The following is a 19,380-nucleotide window of genomic DNA, read 5'->3' as shown; positions in this document are numbered from 1 at the left end:
TTATATAAGATCGTGTACGGTACCAAATTGTGGATAACGTACAGACTCTATTTCGGAATGCCCATGGGTGACCAGGACAAACCATGGGCCCCACATGTGATATGTGGAAGCTGTCGATCTACTCTAGAAGGGTGGTTAAGAGGTACAGGAAGGTCAATGCCTTCTTCCATTCCAAGGATATGGAGAGAGCCAAAGAACCATCACGATGACTGTTACTTTTGTATGATGGATGTGACAAAGTACAGAAAAGTGAAAGGAAGACAAGCTCTTCAGTATCCAGACATACCATCATCTAGAGCCCCTGTCCCACATGATGACAGTTTACGAGTACCACTACCACCAGAAAATATTTCATCTGAAGAGTCAACCAGTAGCAGCAGCCAAGAAATGCAGGAAACTCAACACGAAGTCTCAAAGCAGTGTTGCTCCACAATGGAAATAAATACCCTTCTTTGTTTCTTGCACGCTCCATACAGAAGAAAGAAAATTACGATAATGTCAAAGAACTTTTCGACAAAATAAATTACGCTGAGTTCAAGTGGGATGTTTGTGCTGATTTCAAGATGCTTGCCTTCTTGCTTAGCTTGCAAGGGGGATACACAAAATATTCATGTTTCCTTTGCTTATGGGACAGCAGAGCTGATGATAATTATTACAAGAGAGTACGTTGGCCCCCATGAGTGGAACTGCAGCCAGGAATGTTAAACGTTCTCAAACAGCCTCTAGTAGATTCCAAAAAAATCTTATTACCTCTACTTCAAAACAAATTCGGATTGGTAAAACAGTTTGTGAAGGCCTTAAATTTTAGAGGAGAAGCTTTTCAAGAAATTTGTCTTATGTCTCCAAAGCTATCTGAGGCTAAGATCAAGAGTGGCATATCTGTTGGGCCCCAAGTAAATGCAATGTTAAAGTCGAAAAAACCGGAAAGAGCGATGACAAAAGTTGAAAAAGAAGCTTGGTGTGCATTTCGTGATGTAGTTCGTGGATTCCTAGGAAATCACAAGGCTCCTAATTACAAACAGCTGGTAGCAAAGCTTATTAAAAACGTCAAGAAAATGGGTTGTATGTCCTTAAAGGTTCATTTTTTGCACTCTCACCTAGATTTTTCCACCGAAAACTTAGGTGATGTCAGTGAGGAGCATGGTGAGAGATTTCATCAGGACATCGCAACTATGGAAGGAAAATACCAAGGACGATGGGATACTGCTATAATGGGAGATTATATATTGTTTCTAGTCAGAAGAGATGAAGGTATACACTCCAGAAAATCTCGATCGTCAAAGCACTTCTCATCTTAAGAAAAGAATTATCAAGGCATTTACAGTGCAGAGTTTTATTGCTTCTTTTTGTCCTAGCTAATATATTTCCTAAATACCTTTCAATATATGAAAAAGAACTAAATGTTTGTCATTTTGCTGACTCGTTTTATTATTTTGCCGTTTTCCCAATCTTCTTTTCCATTTCTGTACACTCGTAAAAACACCTTATCACCAGATTTAAAATATTTGGTCGTATTTTCAGTGTTTCTCCTAGTTTTAATTTTCTTCCAGGTAATAACTTGTGCGAAACTGACCTAGTTTTTCTTGCGAACATCAGTTTAGTAGGCGACTCGCCTGAAAAAGGTATTAGGCCTTGGTATTACACGGTAAACTCTCAGGAATTGTGTCAATGCGAATTGTGTCATGCACTTACTCATTTCTGGATCTCTTCAGTGCCCTTTTGAACGTGTCCACAAAGCGTGCAGCTTGTCCGTTCGGTCTTGGGAGATACTGAGGGTTAGTGACTTGTTCAACTGAGTACCTCTTGCAAAAATTCTTAAATTCATTCGCCGTGAATTGTGTAGTTATCGGAGATTATGCTATCGGGCACACCATACCGAGCAAGAAGTTCGTGTTGAAATTCGACTGTTACCTTGTAGGTCGGTTTCTCTTTTACATATTTCTGGCCATTTTGTATAGAAATTTACTTTTTATGTGCCTTTAATTTTAATATTTTTATTTTTTATTTTTATTCTTATTATATATTTGTATTAAAATTTGGCAAAATTCATATTGAATTTTGTAAATATCTGAAGAGGCCTAGCGAATCATGCATGTACCACCATTACATCATTTTTATCTACTACTTACTCCAGCGTACGGGAGCTATAATGATAGAATGGGGCATGCCAATGCTAAGCCGAAACAGCTGTAAGAACTTGTCCCTCTCCAATTACTAAATGTCCTTTAAATTTGAAATCTTAATTGTTGATATGACATGGTATGTCATAAGTGTCTGTATATTGTGTTTTTTGTCAATTTATTTATAAAATAAACAGATTAATCAACGGAATACAGTGTCTGCAAGTTGATGAGTACCTCATATTCTCCTCCATTTTCATATTGCTATAGAAATTTAGGGTAAAGTAACCCCCTTTTACCCGCACTCACTTATTGCATCTGGTATAACACTAGTGTAAGAATAATTGGGTACCCTCTCAGCAGTATATTGGATAGATATTATCCCTTAGTGGGTTGGATCCTCAACCCCTAACTCTCTCGGGTTATATACATATATATATATACATATATATATATATATATATATATATATATATATATATATATATATATATATATATATATATATATAAATGTGTGTGTGTGTGTGTGTGTGTGTGTGTGTGTGTGTGTGTGTGTGTGTGTGTGTGTGTGTGTGTGTGTGTGTGTGTGTGTGTGTGTGTGTGTATAAAAGTATATACATGAATATATTGAATATATATGTTGTTCTTTGTTATAACATATTCTACCATGAGCCAGTGACTAGATCGGGAATACTTCCAAATGTTTTCGTATTTGTCTGCCTGCTGAAACGGATCACGAAATAGTTCGCAGCAAGCATATACAAAGAGGATACTGAGACGTAGTATACATCCGAGAATAAATGACCCTTCTTTAAAAAATCCAGAAACGACACGACATTTTGAAATGCATTTAAACTCAAAGCTTGCAGAAATAGAGGAGTGTAACAACCATGAAGTGCTGTGGCACAATATTCGTGACAGACTCAAATCATCTAGTGAATAATTCTAGGATTCGTGAAACGCAAGCACCAAGTTTGGTTCGACGAAAACGATTCTCAAATTAAACTTCTCCTACAAACTTTGCACAAGAGACACAAGATACGGATCTCGGACAAAAACTCACCAACCCTCAGATCCCTATACATTTCCTCTAAGAAAACTACACAGAAAAAATTGTATGAGATGAAAATTTCTTGGAGGGTAAAAAAGCCCAAGAACTGGAACTGGATGATAACTCTCACAAACTTAGAGCACTGTATGACAATCAAAAGGGAGCCACACAAACTTTTCTCTCTAGCGACAGAATAAAACTCTCAAGTAGAAAAGTTGAAATTCTGAGAAAGATGGGTTGAACACTAAATTTGTTCTAAATCAAAAATCTACTACCGATACTGAAGTAATCAACGAACTCCCACTGTGGCCTATAATTGAAGGTTTGTGTGAACATTGTTCGAAAATAATTGTTCGAAAACAATTATTCCAAAACAATTATTCGAAAAACATTTATTCGAATGGAAAATTGTATGAATGAAAATTATTCAAAAGGACAATTATACGAAATGTTAATTATTGTAATTTTTTTTATTTTATTTAAACAAAAATGATGAAATTAAAAATCAGTACACAAATGATTTTTATTTAATAAGCATATCTCTTTATTTGCAATGATTAAAAAAAATTTAAGCTAATTTATCTGCTACCCTACATAAATATTCAACTGCTGAAGAGTACTCGTTAAAGGATTCCATAAATTTCTTGAGTCTTTCATTTGCGTCTCGGTATCTTTTTGGCTCTCTTAATATTTTGAAACCTGCTCATATTTTTGCAATATTAATTTCTTGCAAGTCCTGTTCTTTTAAGTGCGTGTACGAATATCCATATTGAGGGATGATGGGATGACACTTGCTGTAAAAAAGCTCTATGCCATCCTTCAAGGGCGTTGTTAGTTTTCGGTAAACCAAGATTGACTTTTCAAAGCAAGACCACATAAATATCTCGAACGTAGGGCTTCGGCTATGATATCTTGCAGGATGACCAACCCACACATCTTTAAAATAATCCAGAATAGTATTCACTATTGAAATATATATATATTGGAATCTAATAAAGTCTCAAAATCTGACGTTAATATCGTAACTTGTAAATTAAGAACGCTTGACTGAGTTTTTGAAACCAATTTTCTGTTTGTGTCGGCTTTCTAATCAAGAAGTAAAGCATAAACTATTAAAATGGTAAGGTTATTCTTAACAGCATGTAATGTTTTACATTGTGTACAGACCTTCTTATAGATCTTATTGCTTGTAAAGCTTGCGCTACGTTTTCACTTAATTACGAAGCAACAGTACAAATCATATAATGCGGGGAACAACGGGTTTCTTTAGCCTCTTGTTTTACTCCATTCATATAAGTACGCACTTCTATGATTATGGAATCACCAGAATGATTATGCGCACGTGAAACATTAACCACTTCACTGTCATTAGTTATTGCACAGAATTTACAATACGATGCAAACTTATTGCACTTCCAATAGAGTTTGGTTCTAATTTGCTTATTTTCACAAATACGAAACCATCAATTTTGACTATGGGCTTACCATTTTCCCTATCAATACATCCAGCCAGCTTTAAAAGGTATATACATTCCATGTTAATCAGCACAAGCAAAGTATTTTCTGTCTTTCACCTTCCAGTATTGTATCTGTCAATGGGGCATGTTCAAAATAGCAAACAATTCAAACTCTCGTCAATTCGAATAATTTTCTTTCAATAAATTGTCAATTCGAATAAGTGTTTTTCGAATAATTGTTTCCGAATAGATAGATAAATAGATAGATAGATACATACATACATACATACATACATACATGCACACACACATACATGCATGCATACATACATACATACATACATACATACATACATAAATACTTAATAATGAAAAACAACAAACAGTAACTACTGAACAAAGATCTCAGTACATTATATAGAGGAAATATATATATTTATTACCAATAAAGTTGACTGTGAAGTTGACTTCGAAATTTTGGAAGAGATGTTAAGCAAACAGCACTCTGTAAAAGGGAAGGATTGCCATCATATAGAGAAACAATAGTTAGGTTATGGAGAAAATTACATGTATACATATTTACATGTGCGCACGTGTGTGTGCACGCGTTTGTATGTGTGTGTTTATGAATATAAATAGATAAATAGATGGATAGATACATAGATATACATACATACGTACATGCGTACATACATACATACATACATACAGACATACATATCTCTAATAATGTGTGTGCAAATTCATGTAAAACTGTTATTGAGATGTTTAGAGCTCCAACCCCTTCCTTTAGATTTGATAAGTAACTTCCTAAAAGTTGTCATTTCACAGAAAATATAGGGAAAATGTAGGGAAATAAAGATAAGCATAAGTTTATATTATAGTTCCTACGCGGGTCTGTTTGGATCCCTGCAACATTGTAGGTTGTCAGGAAGCAATTTATTTCGTTAATTTACAGATGTGATGTCTGGAGTTGGATGGACGGCAAGGCATGTTGTAAGTATTTTGGTAAGGAAATAGAAGGAAAGGAATTGGATAAAAAGGAAAAATCAATTATTCTTTTATTTATTTCTTTATGACTGTCTTTCCTTTCTTCTTTCTTCTTCCCTCTTGCTGCTTTCCTCTTCTTTCTATCTATCTAGTTTTCTTTCTTTTCCTTCAAAATATATATTCGTATTCAACACAACTATTCATATAATTTCCTCATTCTACTATTATTTCTTATGTGCTTTTACCCCAAATTTTTGGTCTTTCACCCTTTAAGCTCCTAACAGTCTCGCGTGGGTTTACTACAAGGACGGGAGAACTATCCATTCGCACAACTTCGTTCATTTCCGGCTGCCCCGGGTAATACATTTAAGTTATATCTATCTAGATGAAGCAACGAAGTTGATGAAGTCCCAGATATATACATTTCCCTTTCTCACATTAACTTGTTGCAGTCGGTATGGTACTCATTTCGGACTCGCATATAATGCTTTGAATTTCGTTGCACCATGGCATCTAAATCCGTTACTTTTTTTCAATTATTCAAGAGATGACATTGGCTACTCTCTACCTTTTCCACACAGCGATGCTAACAAATTTTATAATTAGCTAACAAAATTGTTTCCTTCAAAAAAGAACGGATGTGATTGTCATACGCGGAATACCGTCGATTCTCAGCGGTTGAGCTGAGGCTAAATAACCGTTGTTACAGGAAAAGGGAAAACACTAATCAAAGAAAGAAGTACAAAATTAATTTACTTTTTGTAAGAATACAAAATTAATTTACCTTCTCTTAGCGGAGATTCGTCTGGTAAGTAAGCCAAAATTTGTTTTACATGTGATACTTGTGCCAGATACGTCTTTGGCTTGTGGAGTGAAAGTATAATCGGATGACACCCGAGAATAACAGCTCGAAGTATTTGGCATGGTCTCGTTTTTGGTGACATTATATGTTTTACCATGTTTTGTTACAATCCACACAAAGGATACATGCGATTTAAATGGTGCTCCAACATTTGCTACACATCTAAATGTTCTTACTTGTCTGCCTTTCACCTTAACTCCCTTGACAATTTGCAGACTCTCTAAAGTAGATTTTGCTGAAAAGAAAACGATCTAATATAGCAAAATGTTAGAACAATATGCTTTGCATATTACTAAGACTATTGGGTGGTTTCACTAATATAAACTACAATCTTCATACTAAACTAAAATGGTTAACACCACTCGAATTGTTCTTCATGCTGGATATATTTTGTATTAATCAAGTAATATGTAATTTCAGAAATTATTTTATTTTGTATCGGAGGCTTTTCACTTTATTTGACTTGGGTCAATGTGGCAAAAAGCAATGCAAACAATATTACATATTGTACAAATTTTTCAAGCAATATGTAATTTCAGAAATTATTTTATTTTGTATCGGAGGCTTTTCACTTTATTTGACTTGGGTCAATGTGGCAAAAAGCAATGCAAACAATATTACATATTGTACAAATTTTTTAAACAATATAAACACATTAATATTTTTGCATTTGAAATAAATGAGAGATAATAATAAAGCATTTTTTTCAAATCTCTTACATAATAGTTAGGCAAGGGAAGTGCCCAGGTAAACACAAAGAACTAGTGAAGAAAACGGAAATGGACAAAAATTGAGGCAACAGATGGAACGCTGCCAGAGAAGCAAATAGATACAACAGAGCCACATTGTATAATAATAATAATAATAGAGAAGGAAACCAAGTGAAATGTGAATATGAAGAGGTTCTAAAGTGAATAATGTTAAAAAACTATTAATTATTATAATAATTAATTATAATACTATAAAACTTGACCAATACATTCGTTTAACTAGAGTATAATATACACCCTTTACATAAATGTATACGTTACATAAAACTATCTGATTATTTAACCCTAGACCAGTCCTGAAGTAGCAGACCTACGATCAAAGATGTTTCAGCTTGGTCAACCTCTTTGTATTTTTGATACAGTACGTCTAGAAATATATCACCAAATGCCTTTTTTCTGAAAGACTGTAGGGAGTGATTTGAGGGCAATCTGACTGGTATTTCTAACAGATCAAGCAACCACGTTACCTCACAAAATAACATCTATACCTACCTCTGTTCACGCTATTCAGGTTACTACAGAGCTCAGTGAAAATGAGGAAAAGTACTAGTTTAATGAAATAATCATAATTCGGACAAGGTATTAATTAAATTTGGCGATAATCAACGAAAACAAGAGAAAAGACATAACCAGAGAGAAGACATTAGCTGGTGGGTGCTTTAACTTCTCTAGTGTTGTGAGGTACAGAAGAATAGGCAGAAAAGATAGGAGAGAAAGGGTGGTAATGCATGTTAAGGAGATACAGGAGGAAATGTAAGAGAGAAAGTGAAGAAATTACAGCAGTAAGAGGAGAGAGTGTAAGAGGGAAACGCAAGCGAAAAGACAAAAAAAAAGAGAAAAACCGAGACTCATAGATAGAGAGGAGGGTTGATACAGAATTGACAGGAAGGGAAGAAGAATAAGTTGAAAAGAGAGTAAAAAACGTAGCAAGAGGAAGAGTGGGAGAAAGAAAAGTAAACAGAAGAGACAGAGGGAAAGACAGAGAGAGACAGAAGACAAAAGACTAATAGAAAGATATATATATACATACATACATAAATACATACATATATATATATATATATATATATATATATATATATATATATATATATATATATATATATATATATATATATATATATGTATATATATATATATAGAAGAGGTGGCTGATAGAAAGGGGAGGAAAATAAGTAGGAGAGAGAATAAACAAGCATAAGTAGAAGAGTGGGAACGGATAAGTAAGAATATATATATAAGTAAAGTTCTCTTCAGCAATAATTACTTGTCTGTTTTATAAACCTAGTATTGTTTACAATGTGTAATTGTTTCTCATCCACGTTAATCATTTCAGCAACTTTCATTGAATTATTTGTAAGTAATGTTTCATGGTTACAGATACATACAAGCTGTTGACGATCCGTATTGATTTACACATTCGTTCTGTTTGTTAACAAACAAAATTATTGTGGAAAACTCTTTAATCATCAACACTTTTCAAAGCCATGACAATCAAAACAATGTAAATCGCTATGTAACGTTGAAAATGTCAAATTCATCAATAGCCAAGTTTAACACTATTATCAACTGCTTGCCTACTAACATTGTATAGTGAATCCTGTAGAATCTCCAAATGAGAAATATACGTCATTGATGTATTCTCAGAGATTCAGCACTTCAAGTTAGCTTTGTGTCAGCTTTTGCAGCAGCAAAATATTATGCAATAAAACATATCTGATATTCTATTAATAAATCATAACAAATTATTTATTTCCTGGATGCTTTGAGGGTGAGATAATCAGGGTTGAGATCAACGAACTTATGGTTTTAGGATATGTTGTATGTTTTATAGTTGGTATTTTTTTATGATAGTTGTGTTGGTTGATTAAGTCACAGAGAATTTTGAGTTATTTTCTTTTGGCATTTGGTCTACTTTCCTTTTCTTTTTTCTCAGTGATGCTATGGTAATTACTTTGATGATTGTTTGCCATACTTCGATGTACTCCTACTTCTCGTCATCTTTTAATGCAAAACAAAAGGAAATGATGTAATTTGGCTTATGTGTGCAATTGTGTTCATGCTGTGTTGATGTTAGTTTTGGTAGGTTGGCACCTCTTTGAGTTCTCAGAATTTTGACAACGACGGTAGCAAGCAACTTCACTATTTTGTAGTGATTTTGCAGCGGGTATTGTTCTTCATTGTTATTACTGCTGTGTTTGTCATTGTAGCATCCATGTGTGACGTTCATTTTTGTTTTCGCTTTCTGAGGTCTAATTCTATGCTATCGTCAAATAAAATTTCAACCTAATCTTAGCAATACAAGTATAATAATTTAACAGACGAGCTAAATATTTTTAAAAAGTATCAGGCAATTAGCTTTAGTTATAATATTCTCCACTGGACGCAAGATGAAATATCAAGACTTGAGAGAGGAAATAAGAAAAATGAAATCTATACTGCATTAAAAATACACCACCCCAAATTTGAAATCTGACAAGAAAGATTATCTCTCCCTCTAACACAGAGATATATGGTCATTATGAAACTATAAAACTCTTATAAAATATGCACAATGGAATTAGAAATATAACTAATAAGGAAGAATATAAAGCAAATATATATAGCTTAAAGACATGATCAGAAAGAAAACACCGTTCTCTGTCTTCAAAGTAGCAAATAGTTAGAAAATACGTCACAGCGGCTGATTTGTTTGATAAAATGTGAATACAAAGGGGCATAAACAACGGTGATTGTGTAAAAAACAAAGATCATGCTACTAGACAGTTAAAATTATGGTGAATGCATGACAGTACTGTAGGACGTGAAAATAGATTTTTAAAAATCTGCTGAATGGTTGAAAAATATAATCGAAAACTAGCACTATTGGACTTTTGTGTGCGGCACAGAATCAAAGATTTCCTAACTCGAAACCACTAAACTCATGTAATGAAACAGAATGCATTAAATATCTGCGGAATATATGCATATTGGTAAGAGAAACATTACATATGGTCACTGGTTAACCATATTTAACAAAGAATGGATACAATAGACGTGACAAAGTTGGTTGTTTCAAATTGCTTGGAAATTAAATTGGCTTTATATAATACAAACATAAATGGCGGTAATTTAGACTTACATCTGAATAAAAACCTCTGCAAGTAACAACAGACTGGGATTTGTCAGTCCACTGACTCGTGGAAATCAATGTCATCGACCATAAATTTTCCAAGGCTAGTAGGAAATGAATTACTTTTTTTTTACCAAAATACTAGTCCTAACAAGTGCTGATTTATTTCTAAACGAAATGTAAAAATTATCCAAATATCAAAAAATTGGGAAACAAAAAGATACCTAGAATGACGGAAAGGAAAACAGAAATGATCCCTATAATAATAGATCTCTTGGGAATGATTTTAAAAGAAACATCAAAATATAAGCCAAATTCCAATTTACACGCCGTACAGAAAATACCCAGGGACGCTTAAGAAAACTTAGTAGTAATGGGTGATAGCAAACTTCTTATGGAAATTCAAGACACAATAAATCATAATTAAAAATAAAACACTTTCTTGTCAGGATAAATTATTAATTTCAGTCACTGCTACATAAAACAAAAAAGAGAGACAACCCAATATTAAATAGGGACTGTAGTAAAGCCAGAATATAGTCTTTAGTTTTACTGGAAAATCGCCAAAACTGTTTCGGTTTTATTAGACTTGATTTGTGAATCTTAGGCTAAATCTGATAGTCATGGAAATGATGATCAGATATATAGCTGGATGAAAAGTTAATAGTCAACTGCTTGCTATAACCCAAGAAATATTATTTTTAAAGTTGTACCTTTATTGATTACAACAATCTTTTTGTAAATTACTGACTTTGGTCAGAAACAGGTGGGTGGATCTCAGAAATTTAGTTAATTATAATTCATCAAAAATGAAAAGTAACAGGGAGAGAATCTTATATTTAGCAGCTATATGGAGACTACCGAGGATATGCTTTAATCTTATTCCTAAATCTTAAAACATAATCTAACCGTGACTGGAAAATTATAAAAAAGTTAACTTAATTTAGTCATTCACATAATGAATTGTTTTTAACATTAAGTTGTTTAACATTAATTTAAAATATTTGTCCTTCTACATCAATTATCCTAACTGCTACTTCATTCTACAGAGAATAGAACAACTAGGTATTGTACACCATGGACAGAGTATTTTTATTCAATATAGAACAGAAAACCAAAGGATTTTGGAATGTGCAAAATATTGCACGTGTCAAAATCTGCAGATCTGCGCTCAGCAGTGCATTAGAAATTCACAAAATAAATACAGCTACTGAAAATGAATATTTCTGGGGCTGAATAAGTGCAAAAGCCGGGTAACACCAACCTTTAAAAACCTTCTTTTTTGAAACTGCGTTGAATGTTTTACATGAGTAAGCTGCTACATCATTGCAAGTGGGTTTATGTTTCCAACAGGTAATATAATCTATATTAGCAACAGGTAAATCACAGTCGAAACCGTTGCTAGTATTTAATTTTCTGTATCCGTGGATGATACGGGAATATTGTATATGTACGACTGTATTTCCGTTTTGTTGAAGTTTGAAGTCAAGAAGATTCTTTAACACAAGCAAGCATGTTATTGATATATTAATTGTCTTTCCAACTTCAATACCCTCGGCTGGTGTCATTTCTACAACATAAATAGCTATAAATAAATAAAAAATACGGGCGACATGTAAATCAGAGAAATATATAATTGCAGCTATAGAACAATAGCGTAGAAGATAATAATATGGAGAGTCATGGCATTGAATAAAATGAAAATGAATGAATGAATGAATGAATGAATGAATGAATGAATGAATGAATGAATGAATGAATGGTGGTAGGCTCTCGTAGGCCGAGAAAGAAGGTTCAGCAATTTATTGCTGAACACCCTGCAAAATAATTTGTTAAAGTGATCAGAAGTATATGTTGTACATTAACAAACTCCATTCATCAAATCGATGGTGTCTGAATAGGTGTACCACACGTCGGGTATCGAAGTGATGGAAGAGCAACGTGAGAAGATATGATTTGCCCAAGAAAACAATGCACCACACAGTCGAGAAATGGATATCATGATCTCACGATCGTGACTACGATACCTTGACAACTAGGCCATGCGCTCTTATATTGAAAATAACAATCAAAGCGTGAACGACAGCCCAAGCCAAATGAGGTGATAGAAAACAGTAATGAAGTAAGAAAAAAAAACTATGTGCAAGCAACACACAACATAGCGGAAGACATTCAAGTATAAGGTCTGAGGAACATCAAATACAAGACAGATGAAATGAAGGGGTTGGCACAAAGCCAATGAGATTGAGGAGAACAGTAGAAAACGAACAAGAAGAAAGCATTCAACAAAAGATAAATGAAAAGGAGAACAAATATGAACAAAACCGAAATCAGCATATATACACGAAAATAAAACAAACGATAGCGATCCCTTATAGCATCGAGAAAATAGTATGAAACTGAAGCTAAATGAGAAAAATACAAGAGTGCAGACTAAGAAAAAGGAAAACTTAGTGGTCGAAAGTAAAATAAAAAATAAGGGAAAATAAATGAATAAATTAATATATTAAAACTGAGGAAGGAGAAAGGAAGAATAAATTAATGAAAGAGAAAAGAGGAATGAATTGCAGTGAAAATAAAATATCAAGCCAACTATAAGAAGTTAGTTTTAGATACATCAGCAATTAGTGAAGATTCTGTGAGGGAAAATGAAGTATAGGATATTCCGTTAAAATATTACCAACTTGGCCATTTGCGACGTGCTGGAGGTGTGACATAAGTAAACTCACACCTCAGCTTACGTCGGTAATTGGTGCCAAGACATGCAACTTTACAAGAAAAGCGACGTAATTCGAAAAAACCATTTTAAAATTCATTCAAATTTGAAAAGAAAGACTTTCTGTCGCTGTAAATTACTATACTTTAAATATTCCATTAAAAATGGAAAATACGGGTTGAAGTTGGAAAAAAATGACACAATTAAGACAGAATTGGAAGCGGATTCCGTCCAGTGGTGTATAACAATATCTGATACCTGGTCGATAGTGTGATATTCGTACATATATACAATTTCCATTCTCTGACCTCTACCTCTTCTTTTTCTTGTATTGTATTCACGCCCTTGGTCTCACCGTCAATAATCTTTTAGTTCTTAGTCACTTTTTCTTTCATTCCAGCATTTTCTGGACAATTCATTCTCTTTCTCTTTGCCTCTTTGATTTCTCATTACCACTTTTCCCAACCCCTCGCTTTCTTCCACAGTTTTAATAGCTTCGGTTTAGATTATTTTAGACAGTTTTGCAAACGTCCGTATTCCAAACGGACAAAGTGACTAATGCATTACTTTAAAAATAGCGGGCAAGTTACACCGAAAGTATATCTCCTTGAGGCACGCATTTCCAAGAATGGCAATCACTATTACAATCACTTTCAGGATGGATGTGAATGGAGAGGCAGAGACAGTGTTCCGGCTGTTTTTAAAAGAAACCTATCTACAGTCGTTTCTGTAAGAAATACACAATTTCATTCAGAATTTCTACACAGATGTATTTTCTATGGCAGTTACGAGAAAATAGAAGCAACTTTTGGAGGACGTTCAATGACCGAAATTCTAAACAACGTCGTAACAGTGATATGAAAAGTATCTTGTATTTTGTTATTTTGTTTTCGACACGTGACGCAAGGAAAATTACAAATAGACATTTTTAAATAAATTAATAATGAAAAGTTTACAAAACAATTAAGGCAAAAAGAAAGAATATAGAAAGGAAAGGAAACAACTAATTAACATTTACAATGGTATTTTGAAAAACTCTATAAACACTAAACTTAACTCTAAAACCTAATCCTAAAACTTATCCCTAAACCTAGCCCGAACCCTAAGCCTTAAATCCAAATCATAATCTTAAATACTAACCCTAACACTAAAACTAAAATCCAAACTCTAACCCTAAACCCTAAAACTTGAGATAGGGCTAAACGTTTTCCTATCTGAAAGCAGCCGACATTTGCTTCAGCTTGCCACACTTTTTCGGTTAGATGAATGCGGGATCTGAAGCCGATTTCATAAGACGGCATGCATCAAGGTTGTGTAATAGACTGACTGAATGTTACGTACTTTACAACATACGGCCTTATCCACACGACGACCTGACCGAGATTTTTCAGTTCCAAAACCATTCTCGATTACTCATTGTTTTTCCAAATCAGAGATTGTCAGTTCTGACAACATACATTTAGTAAAGAAAATATTAAATTTATTTAAATGATTAAATGAGATACGAAAGTCGGCTGGAAAGTTCATAGGCCGACTGTCAAATCTTTACATTAATTCTCAAATCTCTGAAATCTTTTCATTAATTTCAGCTATCTTTTTTAATAGCTGAATTGTCACGTTCCAGGTAAACTGACGTCTGATTGTTCATAGAATATTTCAGAACTAACTGGTAGCGATTTCTCTTGAAGATGGACAAACTTTAACATCCCCTCTTTATTAAGTACTTGCAGAAATGGGGTTCAAACCCCAAGGACATTTCTGCTGACATGGTTACCAAATTATTGGATGACGCTCCAGGTTTATCAACAATACAAAAGTGGGCAACTGAATTTAGAAAGGGAAGGGAGTTTTTTGAAGATGAACCAATACCTGAACGTTCTGCAACCGCCTCAACCAAAGAAAACGTTGATAGTATTCACCACATGATGATGGATGACAGGCGATTGACTATAAATCAAATAGGCAATGCTAACAGAATATTCCATGGGAGCGTTGAGAATATTTTTCACAATGACTAGGCTAGGTACGAGCATCGCAGTTTGGACGACCTCATATCTCCTGTTGTATGAAAGCTTCTTCACGAATACAATCCAAGCACTGCAACACCGATGGAAGAAGTGTATGGACTGCAAGAGGGAATACGTTGAGAAATAAACTTCATTTGGTTATTTTTCCTTGAGAGTATCTTTATGAGACGTTTGCGGACCATTAATGTCAAGAAAGTCAATGTTGTACCTCTATATGTATGCATGTGTAGGCAACCATAAAGAATTTTGCGCGCGCGAGCGTGCGTGTCTGTGTCTAAACGTTTATTTGGGTGGTACAAAAATACAAAAACCATAGCAAATAATGAAGAGAGGAAGATTTGGTGTTGTAGCCGAAAAGAAAATATTTTCTTTAATCGTAACTTACACTCCCTGTTATCCATTAACAGTGAAATTAAAGCTGACAACATCGTTGACATTAAAACGCATTTTCCAGTACCTGAAATATGACCAAAAGACATGTATGATTCAGGTAAAAATGATGGTTAAAACAGCAAAAGAATAAGAAAACTTGAGAGAAAATATAGAAGCGTGAATAATCGAGTGTGATGATTTGGTACCAAGGGGCATAAAACTCTTAACCCATCATCTTTTTCATAACAACTACAAACCGGATGTGTCTATTCTCCCCCAACAATAAAGAGCAGTCACCATATTTCATTTCATATCGGCTACCTCTGATGTGCGCAGCGGTGCATAATAGGATTATTACCTAACACTCTGCTCTGGGCACGCATTAAGCAAGAAGTTGGAAATTTTTTTGGCCCATGACACTGCATGGACCTTGGCTTTTGTTTTTGACGATTGTTACTTTTAGTATTTTATTTCGATTTTATATATATATATGTATGAGCCAATAAGGAAACCTCTACATGGTAGCTAGACCTGTTAGAAATAGCAGCCAAATCTCCCTCAAAACACCCTACTATCTTAATCCGACAATTCTGCCTATTATGTAGTTTGAATGAGAAGCTGTAACTAAAGATTAAGATTATTAACTCCAAAATTTTACGCATTTTCATAGCAATCAATTTTTTTCTCTTTTTTTTGCGTAGGTTTTCATGTCAGCTGTAAAGGTGAAGAGGGTTAACTTGGATGGTGTTAAGCAGTGGATATGTTTAGTGATTCTATGGGCTGGTTACTTTTGACAGTTTCTTCTCAATAAGAATAATTGATTGATAACGAATCTTAACACAATGATATATACAACTTGCAAAGGCTTTTTTCTGATGTAGTTTAAACTACCTCATTTTTGTTTGTATTATATAAAGGCAATAAGGCAGTGAGCTAAGAGAATTGTTAGCACCCTGGGCGAAATTGCTTTGCGGTATTTCGCACGTCACTACATTCTGAGTTCAAATTCCACCGAGGTTAATTTTGTCATTTATTGTTTCGGTAAATTAAGTACCAGTGAAACACTGCAGTTGATGTAATCGACTTGTCCCCTCCCACCAAATTTCCCACCTTTTGTAGAAAAAATCATATAAAATCAAAAAGACAGCGAGCTGGCACAATCGTTAGCACGTCGGTCAAGAAACGCTTTGCAGTGTTTTGTCCTTTTACGTTCTGAGTTAAAATTCCACCTAGGTCGACTTTACCTCTTATCCTTTCGGGGTCGATGAAATAAGTACCATTTAAGATGTAATCGACTAGCCACTCCCACACCAAAATTTCAGGCCTTGTGGCTAATATAGAAAGGATTATATAAAGTTAATATAATTTCCAGTAAATGAAAGTTCCAAGTTTATCACGTCTCTTGTATTCAGTCTTTGTTAAATGTGTGTTTACTTGCGACTATATTTAAATTATTCTCTCACCAATATCCATATATACCGCAGGTATTTAATGCATTTTGTTTCATTTTATGATTTTAGTAATTTCAATTTAAGAAAGCTTTTATTCTGTGCCGCAATCAAAATTTCGACAGTCCTCACTTTTCTTTATCTATTCCCACTTTCTGTAGTGGGATCACTTGCTGATCATCCTTTTAACCGTTCTGCTTTTTTCTACAATTTCCGTTGTTTAAGCTCCTTTTTATTCACACCTACCTAATAACTGAGCCATTGTTATGCATTTTCTTATTGTTAGCTACTTTGAAGATAGAAAACAGTGTTTTCTTTCTGTTCATATTTTTAAGCAATTTATTTTAGCCTTCTTTTGTTCTTTACGAATTATATTTATAATTCCACAATTTTATAGTTGCAAAATTTACGTATATCTCTGTGTTAATCTTAATATATAAAATTCGTTCTGTATGTCTGTCTGTTTGTGCGCTCATAACTCCACTATTGTTCATCCGATCGCGCTGATAATTAGTTTCAAGGTGAGAATCGCTATATTTGTAATCTTTTTGTCCTGTTTGTTCCGCTATGAAGATCAACCAGTTGCTGAGACAGCCGGCACATACCATTTCACTAGCGGCAAGGGGAGTACAAGATGACAATAAGCCAAAACCATTGCTATGCTGTCTCTGTTATGACGTGCAATTTCAGCCTGAACGTGTCAGTTCACATAGCCCTGGAGATCAACGTTAATGGACCGTGATATTTTCAAAGGGTACCAGGAAAGAAACTGCTTTTTGACAAAAAATACTAGTCCCAAGAAGTGATAATTCATTTCTAAACTAAATGGAGAAGTGTTCCAAATATAAAGAAATGAAATAAGTGACACCTAGAATATAAGAGATTAAAACAGAAACAATCGCTATAATAAGATGTCTTAGGAGTGATTTAAAAAGAGATATCAAAAACCTAAGCCAAACTCCAATTCAATCAACATACAGAAAATACTCAGGGACGCTTACTTGCAGAAAACTTAGTAGTGATGTAGGTCATAGTAAAGTTCTTATAGCAATTCAAGATATTATAATCAAAACTTAAACCCTTTCTTGTCAGAATAAATAATTCTATAAATAATTAATTTCAGTCACTGCTAAATAAAGATTTAAAAAAGCGGTGACAACCGAATATTTTGACTAAAATCAATTCTATATGTCGACTGTACTAAAGAAGGAGTTCAGTCTTTATTTGTACTGGAAAAACAGAAAAACTGCCTCGGTTTTATTAGATGTCATCTGCGAATCTTAGAATAGTCGTAACTGATAGTCGTAGAATGACGAGAAGATATATATAGCGACACAAATTGCATCATTTATGCAATAAATTGTTCTTGTTATAAATTTGTTTAATTTTGACTAATTATTAATTTATTTTTTTTTTGTCTTTCTACATCAATTATCCCAATGTCTATTCCATTCTACAGGAAAAAGAACACCTAGGTACTTTACACAGTACATAGATTATTTTTCCATTATAATATGAAACGGAAAACCAAAGGACTTTGGCATGTGCAAAATATGGCACAAACCAAAATCTACAAATTTGATCTCGACAGTGCTGTAGAAATACGCAATAGAAATAAAACTACTGAAAATTAATAGTAATGTAGCTGAATAACTGTAAGCCTGATAACACTTACTTTTAAGCATCTTCCTTGTTGAAGTTCGTTTGTAAGCTTTACATGAACAAGCTGCTACTGCTTCGTAAGTGGGATTTGGTTTCCAACACGTAATATAGCTCACATCATCAGAAGGTAAATCATTCTCGAAACCTTGGATAATTATTAATGGTTTTTACATATATTGTCCTGCATGGCGTATTGTACATGCACGATTCTAACTTGCAGTTTGAAGCCAAAAGAATTATACACCACATGTCATCCCAATTTCAATACCTTCAGCTGGTGTCATTTATAGAATCTAAATTAAAAAAACAAATTAGAGAAACATATAAATCAGAGAAATATATAATCGCAGTTATATTTCGATGGCGAAGAAAATGATAATAGTATGGAGAGCAATGGCATTGAAAAAAATGAATGAGTGAATGAGAATTGTAGTCTGTCGTACTCCGGGAAAGAAGGTTCTGCAGTTTCATGCTAAAAAACCTTCACAAAGAATTTGTTAATAATGATCAAACATATGTAATGTACTTTTATATCCTTAAAACGTTCGGATATATAATTTAACGAAGTGGACATATATATCAATATCATCACAACACGTACTATTTTTTTCTCTGTTAGCAAAACACAAGTTTCAAAAACGCCCTTTGACGTGATTAACGCTATAACAATCCGACGAGTCTACACAGGTGTGTGTTAATGTTTATCACATCTCCCCTTTTTAGATTGACTTCTGGTGGAAGTGAATATTTTTTTCTCCACCACGTTACTCTTTTTCAGATTTTCTTCCATT

General features: G+C 33.9%; 2 protein-coding genes across 5 annotated transcripts in view; one reads left to right on the top strand and one right to left on the bottom strand.

Moving 5' to 3' along the window:
- The window catches only part of LOC128250265 (uncharacterized), a 99,477-nt gene that overhangs the window by 43,161 nt on the left and 36,936 nt on the right, over nt 1-19,380 (top strand). The gene's annotated exons all lie outside the window — the stretch shown is intronic.
- Nucleotides 3,703-18,957, bottom strand: LOC128250269 (uncharacterized). Of its 2 annotated transcripts, none has more exons than XM_089337834.1 (6): nt 18,603-18,957; nt 15,493-15,564; nt 11,629-11,934; nt 6,405-6,717; nt 5,074-5,135; nt 3,703-4,109 (listed from the first exon to the last, which is right to left on the bottom strand). In XM_089337834.1, the coding sequence occupies exons 3-5, from the start codon at nt 11,930-11,932 to the stop codon at nt 5,120-5,122; spliced, it is 633 nt and encodes a 210-aa protein (XP_089193960.1). In that variant the 5' UTR covers nt 11,933-11,934; nt 15,493-15,564; nt 18,603-18,957; the 3' UTR covers nt 3,703-4,109; nt 5,074-5,119. The 2 variants fall into 2 exon arrangements, with proteins under 2 accessions (XP_089193960.1, XP_052830970.1); XM_052975010.1 differs by having other exon boundaries at nt 11,629-11,949; nt 18,603-18,956.

This window comes from Octopus bimaculoides, chromosome 20, assembly GCF_046866305.1.
Source record: "Octopus bimaculoides isolate indiv1 chromosome 20, ASM4686630v1, whole genome shotgun sequence".
NCBI lineage: Eukaryota > Metazoa > Mollusca > Cephalopoda > Octopoda > Octopodidae > Octopus > Octopus bimaculoides.
This window is presented reverse-complemented; position numbering and strand designations above follow the sequence as displayed.

Coding starts and splice junctions, on each gene's coding strand:
- LOC128250269 (XM_052975010.1), bottom strand. Junction 11,950..15,492: donor GTTAATGGATAACAGGGAGT/GTAAGTTACGAT, acceptor ATTTATTTATAG/CTATTTATGTTGTAGAAATG. Junction 6,718..11,628: donor AAAAAAGAAGGTTTTTAAAG/GTTGGTGTTACC, acceptor TTTTCTTTTCAG/CAAAATCTACTTTAGAGAGT.